This window comes from Cololabis saira, chromosome 4, assembly GCF_033807715.1.
Source record: "Cololabis saira isolate AMF1-May2022 chromosome 4, fColSai1.1, whole genome shotgun sequence".
Taxonomy (NCBI): domain Eukaryota; kingdom Metazoa; phylum Chordata; class Actinopteri; order Beloniformes; family Belonidae; genus Cololabis; species Cololabis saira.
In genome coordinates, this window is record NC_084590.1 from 50619549 (window position 1) to 50627792 (window position 8244).

The 8244-nt window shown below is 42.0% G+C and overlaps 1 protein-coding gene across 1 annotated transcript; it reads left to right on the forward strand.

Moving 5' to 3' along the window:
* Positions 1-2858: 2858 nt before the first annotated feature.
* On the forward strand, positions 2859-6270 carry sst1.2 (somatostatin 1, tandem duplicate 2). The gene is made up of 4 exons (XM_061720122.1): positions 2859-2969; positions 3065-3261; positions 5603-5811; positions 6134-6270. The coding sequence occupies exons 2-3, from the start codon at positions 3067-3069 to the stop codon at positions 5795-5797; spliced, it is 390 nt and encodes a 129-aa protein (XP_061576106.1). The 5' UTR covers positions 2859-2969; positions 3065-3066; the 3' UTR covers positions 5798-5811; positions 6134-6270.
* The last annotated feature ends 1974 nt before the right edge of the window (positions 6271-8244 follow it).

Below are 8244 nucleotides of genomic sequence, written 5' to 3' on the forward strand. Positions count from 1 at the left end.
ACTTTTTGCGTTTTCTCAAAGCTGCGGGACTAGTTACGCGCCGAAGTTTATACGGAAGAATAAATAATAAGCCTGAGCAATAATAACTCCTCCTCCATTGCTATTGGATAGCTGTGGAGGAGGAGGAGCGGCTCTGGCGCAGCCGTGGCACTAAATATGGAAGAACTAGTGAACAATAAAGAATATGAATTTCAATTTTCAATTTCAATTTTATTTATATAGCATCTAATACAACAGATGTCTCTAGACGCTTTCCAGAGACTTTCCTTCCTTCCTTCCTTCCTTCCTTCCTTCCTTCCTTCCTTCCTTCCTTCCTTCCTTCCTTCCTTCCTTCCTTCCTTCCTTCCTTCCTTCCTTCCTTCCTTCCTTCCTTCCTTCCTTCCTTCACGTACGTTGTGGATTTAATGCAGAACCATAAATCAGCTTTACAAAAAAACTTTATCAACAGGAATTTATCATTTTTACCGCTATATGACAAATTCTTATCGTGAGGAATTTTTTGACGGTATATCGTGAACGGTTAAATATCGCCCATTCCTAGTGGGGACCGCAGGTCAGCACGCAGCTCCCAAAGCTCCGGCCCAATCATCAAGCCCCAGGTTGGGGTTCAGGGTCGGGGAAGGGTTGAGAAGGGGCAGGGCCTTGTGATCCAAAACCTGTTCTGCTCTGTTAAATACTGCAATGCTCTTTGAAACTTTGTTTTGTACATGCTTAAAATGAGATTTCCAGCTAATTTGATCATCCGTTATTACTCCAAGAAATCTGATTTTGTTTACTCGTTCAATATCGCTGCCATATTGACCAGTATCGTTTCTGTTGGAACTGTTGTTCGTTTGAGCAGAACGAGAGTCTCAAACCTTCGTCTGGGCCAGAACTACAGATGGGAATTGATTACGATTTTTACGATTCCATTTTCGATTCTGCTTACCGATTCGGTTCTTTAACAATTCTCTTATCGCTTCCCATTTGGAAGAAAAAAAGGACAACAATGAGGCAAATGGAGCTAATATGATGATTAGTTACCTGCAGTATTATTAGCCAAGAACATGCTAAAAAAAACAACATTCAGGACTAAATTAATGGAACGTTGTGTTTCTGTAAAAGGAATCAGTTTGTGGAACAATCTAGATACAAAAAGAATGCAAATCAAACTTTACATTTAAAAGAATAATAAAAGCCAGTTTGATGAAGAAATATCATGATAATTGTTAAGTTAGGGGGGTTTTCTTTCTTCTCTCTCTCTTTTTAGCATCATTGTCATATTATGTGTCACATGTGGCCTCTGCTGAGCATAGTTTGAATTCTAGTTTGACGTTTATATAGAGCAGCGCAGATCGCAGCAGCTTCAGAAATGTACGTTTTTTTGTATTAATGCTCTTTTGTTCCAATCCAAACATAATTAACCCCTTGTACTGTCTTAGGGTCAAGGAAGGAGGAAGGGAAGAAGGGAGGAAGGAAGAAAGAAAGAAAAGAAGGAAGGAAGGAAGGGAGAAAATAAGGAAGGAAGGGAGAAAAGAAGGAAGGAAGAGAGGAAAGAAGGAAGGAAGGAAACAAGGAAGGAAGGGAGAAAATAAGGAAGGAAGGAAGGAAGGAAGGAAGGAAGGAAGGAAGGAAGAAAGGAAGGAAGGAAGGAAGGAAGGAAGGAAGGAAGGAAGGAAGGAAGGAAGGAAGGAAGGAAGGAAGGAAGGAAGGAAGGAAGGAAGGAAGGAAGGAAGGAAGGACGGGAGGAAAAAAAAGAAGGAAGGGAGAAAAGAAGGAAGGAAGGAAATAAGGAAGGAAGGGAGAAAAGAAGGAAGGAAGGAAAGAAGGGAGGAAAAGAAGGAAGGAAGGGAAAAAAGAAGGAAGGAAGGGAGGAAAGAAGGAAGGAAAGGAGAAAAGAAGGAAAGAAGGAAAGAAGGGAGGAAAGAAGGAAGGAAGGAAAGAAGGGAGGAAGGAAATAAGGGAGGAAAGAAGGAAGGAAGGTAAAAAGGAAGGAAGGAAGGGAGGAAAGAAGGAAGGAAGTAAATAAGGGAGGAAAGAAGGGAGGAAAGAAGGAAGGAAGGGAGAAAAGAGGAAAGGAGAAGGAAGGAAAGAAGGGAGGAAAGAAGGAAGGAAGGAAAGAAGTGAGGAAGGAAGGAAGGAAGGAAGGAAGGAAGGAAGGAAGGAAAAAAGGGAGGAAAGAAGGGAGGAAAGAGGAAAGGAGAAGGAAGGAAGGAAGAAAGGAAGGAGGGGAGAAGGAAGGAGAGAGCAGGAGGAAAAAAGGAACAGGAGAATGAGTCATTTTGACTCGTAAACGGTACAAGGGTTAACATGAACTTTAGCACCAAAACACAATAACAGATGAATAAAAACACAGCAGATGTTTGTTTTTGTGAAGGTTTCGTGTTTCTCTTGTTTCTCTCGTGTTTCTGCGTGAGCTCTGGTGGGCGGGGGCCGCGACCGCCACCACATCAGACTTCCAAACATCCTCTTCTTCCACGTGTTACTTATTTATCCCAAGTCTTGGAGCAGTTTCCCACGGCTCCGGTGCGTCGGCGGGATTCCCCCCCGTTCGTTTCCCTCCAGGCAGAACATTTTAAACTCGTTAAACTGAAGCCGGCTGGTGTTTGTTCTGAATAAATGTTGAGTGGGCGACTCTCCGCCGCTGCGTCTTTGTGTAATTAAGATACCAGCGAGCGCTAATGAAGTCTGAACGCTCCGTTAGCCGCGCCGCCGTCTTCATAACCCGCATTCCGCTGTAGTCGTGTTAGTCGGAGCCGCTTTGCCGCTCTGCTTTATGGTTTTATTGTTGCTTCTTGATGAACGTTAATGGACTTCTGTTTAACTTGACGATCCCGTCAATCAAACCCTCCGGGCGTCACGTGACCCGGCGGGAGGAGTCGGGCCTTATAAGAGCAGAACTCAACGGGACCAGGAGCAGAACAGAACCAGAGCCGGACCAGACCAGACCAGACCAGACCAGACCAGACCAGAGACTTCGCCTGAACCAGGTGGGACCTCCGTCCTCTTCTTCTTCTTCTTCTTTGGTTGGGTTGTTTGACTCCTCCACCCTCACCTTCTTCTTCTCCTCCTGATATTCCTGCAGAAATGCAGCAGCCACGTTGTCCCGTCTCTCTGGCCGTCGCGGCCCTGGCCCTGTGCATCCTGGGAGTTTCCTCTCAGCCCAACAGAGACCAGGACCAGTTCCAGAACCAGGACCGGGACCGGGACCTGGACCTGGACCTGGATCTGCGCCACCACCGTCTGCTGCAGCGGGCTCGTAACGCCGGACTCCTGTCTCAGGTACAATTCAATTCAATTACATTTTATTTGTATATGACAAGAGGGGGGGGACTGCAGGCAGGTGGAAGCAGCAGCGGGATGACAAGAGGGGGGTGGGGGGGGGACCGGGACTGCAGGCAGGTGGAAGCATGGTTTGCATTAATGTGCGTGGCCTAATGGCTCAACAGCGCCCCCTAGAAAACTTTGTGCCTCAAGCCCCACAATACGGTTTGACGTACATGCACGAAAATCGCTACACACCTGTATCATGTCAAAACTTAAAGAAAAGTCTGTTGGTGCCATGGCCGAAACTGAACAGGAAGTCGGCCATTTTGAATTAATCGTGTTATTTTGGCGAAATGTATGCCATTCCTTCGGCAGTTAATACGGCCCGAACCGTAACGTGCACCCAGGTGTGTTATACATCAAAATATGCGTCTCCATCCTGCGACGACGAGCATTACTTTTCTCAGTCAAAAGCGTTACTTTGGCGACGCTAGACGCCAAAAAGCGCCCCCCCCCTTCATCTGATTGGTCCATATTTGATAGTTTCACCAAAAGTCACCAAATTTTGCACCAAGCCAGGCCTGGCGATAAATTTGATATTTCATGGTTTGCATTAATGGGCGTGGCCTAAAGGCTCAACAGCGCCCCCTAAAAAACTTTTCTCTGCCATAACTTTTTAACAGGTTGTGATAAAGACAGGTGGGTGGTGTCATCTGACTCGGTATTGAGTCCTTGACCTTCATTGGCCTGAATTAGCCCCGCCCCTTCTTCTGATTGGTTGTCCCTTTTTTCTGCTATAACTTTTGAATGGTTTGACATAGGAAGTCGTGGGTGGTGTCATTTCTGATATGCTTATGGGGGGCGGTGGCCATGAGTGCGAGGGCCCGTTCATCGCTGCTTGCAGCTTTAATTATTATTATTATTATTATTATTATTATATTGGCCCTGTGATGGATTGGTGACCTGTCCAGGGTGTAACCCCTGCCTCTCACCTAAAATGAGCTGGGATAGGCTCCAGCAGACCCCCGTGACCCCGCAAGGGATAAAGCGGGTAAGATAATGAATGAATTAATGAATTAATGAATTATTATTATTATTATTATTATTATTATTATTATTATTATTATTATTATTATTATTATTATTATACAAATTATCCATCAATTAGATCTATTGGCTATTGGCTGCATTACTTCCGCAGAGCTGTCAATATCCGTTAACTATTTTTTTCAAGACGATACTTCACTTTGGTAAAGAAGCATAACATTTGGCACAGATTCTCTCCAAGGTCTAACTCTTTTGGAAAAAGGCGCGTGCCACTCAATATTCCAAGAGGGCGGCCCCAAAATCTAAGATGTCTGCCCGAAAACTTGCTTTTTCCTTTATAACTCGAAATGCCTTGGTTTTAAGCCCCATAAATATATTAAAGTTTAATATAAAGTTGGGTATTGTGGACATTGTGGTACCAACTACATGTCTGTATCCAATACAGTTCTTGAGATACAGCATATAGATACTTGTATAAACCCGTAAAAGTGAGAATTTTACCAGATTGATGTTGTTATTGTATTAATACAGCAGATTAGTGAAACGATACTTCACTTTGGTAAAGAAACATTTGGCACAGATACTCTCTAAGGGTCTACTCTTTTGGAAAAAGGTGCATGTCGCTCAAAATTTCAAGATGGCGGCCTTTGTTTCAAGCCTCAACCTTCTGGCCGAGTGCGCTGCTTTGTCTGCCTATCCGTCTTAGTTAAACCTGCGTGTTTGGATTATTTGGATTAGTGTTTGGATTATTTTGGAGTCCTTGTGCAAAGTATCAGGTTATGAGAGTAACATTTTCATAAATCCATATTCTCGCAACGACAATCAATCTTACAAAATTCTCACTTTTCCTGGTATATATCTCAAGAATTGTATTGGATACAGACATGTACTTGGTACAAAAATGTCCACAATACCCAACTTTATATTCAACTTTAATATATTTATGGGGCTTAAAACCAAGGCATTTCGAGTTATAAAGGAAAATGCACGTTTTTGGGAGGGATATCTTAGATTTTAGTGGCCGCCCTCTTGGAATATTGAGTGGCACGCGCCTTTTTCCAAAAGAGTTAGACCTTGGAGAGAATCTGTGCCAAATGTTCTGCTTCTTTACCGAAGTGAAGTATTGTTTCACTAATCTGCTGTACTATATGCAGTTTAGAAGTTTTGTGGACGTTCCTTTTTTTTGGCTCCTGCGCTGCTGAAATCGAGGCGTCGCTTATTTCTATTTCTGAAAGGTGGCGACCCTAGTTGTCAGGTCTGACCCCGACCGAAGGTTCTGACCCGTTCCCGGTTGTGTTCTGCTCCCCAGGACTGGAGCAAGCGGGCTGTGGACGACCTGCTGGCCCGGATGTCTCTGCCTGACCCCCAGGGCGAGGCCGAGGTGGTTTCCATGGCGACGGGAGGGAGGATGAACCTGGAACGCTCCGTCGACGCCAACATCCCCCCCCGCGAGCGCAAGGCCGGCTGCAAGAACTTCTACTGGAAAGGCCTGACTTCCTGCTGAGGCCCCGCCCCCCGGTATGTCACTTCCTGCTGAGGCCCCGCCCCCGGTATGTCACTTCCTGCTGAGGCAAGAAACGATTGGCAAAATAAGGTGCAAGTTGTACTGTATCTAGTGTTGTTTTCCAATGCCCTTCCGGCTAGTTAATGCTGGTTACCAGTTAAATACATTACGTTATTGTGAGTATTATTTTTTTTAGCGTTTATTTTTCCAGGAAGTACCACTGAGATTGAAAATATATTTTCCAGATGTAATTTACAACTTTTATCCATGATCCATCCACACATGGATGTGGATATAGAGTATCTTTGGTCTCACCTGTTGTTTGTTTGTTCCTAGTGGAGGCCACGCCCCTCTGGACCTGGGGCCACGCCCACCTGGACCAGGGAGGCCGGAACGACCAATCAGCAATCGGCTGGTTGCAGCGCAACCTAAATAATCAATGTAATTATTAATTAAAGAGAGAAATCAATCAAACTGAAGCTCCGCCTTGTTTGTTCAGACGTTAAAAATAAAGATTCAGATTAAATTGTTGAGCAGGTGTGACGGTGGTGAAGGACTGATAATAATAATAATAATAATAATAATAATAATAATAATAATAATAATAATAATAATAATAATCTTGAGGTTTAGAAAATAAAAAGATAAGAATAAAAATAAAACCGCAGGCCAGCGCGCAGCTCCTGAAGCTCCTGGAGCTCCTGAAGCTCCTGAAGCTCCTGAAGCTCCTGAAGCTCCGGCCTGCAAACACGCACAAAAGAGAAAAAGGGGGGCCGGCACAAGAAACTACAGGAACGATGGACAAAAACGATAGTTATGAGACATTTATAATAACTGAAAATGGAAATGGAGAAGAGAGGAAGGGAAGAGGAGAGGAGAAGAAGGGTGAGAGGCGTCTACCACAATTTCTTAGGAAAAAGGGACAGATAAAATAATCTTAGTCTTTCTGTTCCCTTTCATTCAAGGAAAGAGATTTATTGTAATTATATTGAACTGTTTTGTTTTTATTTTAATGAATGAAATAAAGAATAAATAAAGAATATAACTGTCCCACCTAACACTAGATTAAAATACAATTTACTACCTAATACTAGATTAAAGTAAAAAAAAAAGAAAAAAAATGTGAAAAAAGATAAAATAAGTATAACTTAAAAGGAACAGAGATCTTTAAAAAACTAAAATTCAGGACAAAATTAATGGAACGTTGTGTTTCTGTAAAATGAATCAGTTTATGGAACAATCTGGATAAAGAAACCAAAGAATGTAAATCAAACATTATATTTAAAAGAATAATAAAAGCCAGTTTGATGAAGAAATATCATGATAATTGTTAAGTTAGGTGGGTTTTCTTTTTTTCTCTCTCTCTTTTTAGCACCATTGTCAGATTATTTTTCTCTGAATCATAAAAGAGCTATTTTGTGTTATTTTATAACTTTGTCGTAGTTTTTTTTAATTAAGTTTATTGGAAGGTGTTTTTTTTTATATTGCGTAATTTTAATTTTTTCTTTATTTTTACATTAAGATAAAGACATATAAAATAATCTTAGTCTTTCTGTTCCCTTTCATTCAAGGAAAGAGATTTGTTGTAATTATATTGAACTGCTTTGTTTTTATTTTAATGAATGAAATAAAGAATAAAGAATAGAACTGTACTAAATACAACCGTACTACCTAATACTAGATTAGAGTACTGATTGAAAAATAATGTGAAAAAAGACAAAATAAGTACAACTATAACTTTTTTAAAGATCTCTGTTCCTTAGAGATCTTAAAAAAACTAAAATGAAAAAAGTGAAAAAGAAAATTAATAATAAAAAAGAAGACGAAAAGAGGAAAATAAGTATAACTTAAAAGGAACAGAGATCTAAACAGATCTAAAAAAACTAAAATTCAGGACCAAATGAATGGAACGTTGTGTATCAGTTCACGGAACAATCTGGATACAGAAGCCCAAGAATGCAGATCAAACATCACATTTAAAAGGATGATAAATGGAGGTGTTTGTGTGGAAAGAGCAGCAGGCGGCCGTGTTTGAACAGAGAGAGGAGGTTTAGTCTAATCGAGCTTTAATGGAGAAGCAGAGACACAGCAAACATTTACACATTTACGCAGCTCATTAGCGGCTGAGAGTCTGCAGCACAAACACAGGAGGCCCCGCCCCCTGCAGGCGCTGCAGCCCTGGGATTGGCTGACGACAGTTTGTTATGTAGCTCTCACCCTTCTCACCCTTCTCCTCCTCTCCTCTTCCCTTCCTCTCTTCTCCATTTCCATTTTCAGTTATTATAAATATCTCATAGCTATCATTTTTGTCCATCGTTCCTGTAGTTTCTTGTGCTGGCCCGGAGCTTCAGGGCCAGCTGTGATTGGTTCACTTGATAGCAACGCATTTCCGGTTTCCGGTTTGAAGCAGTCGTGAACTTTCAACGCTCTTTTCTTCGTTTATGTGT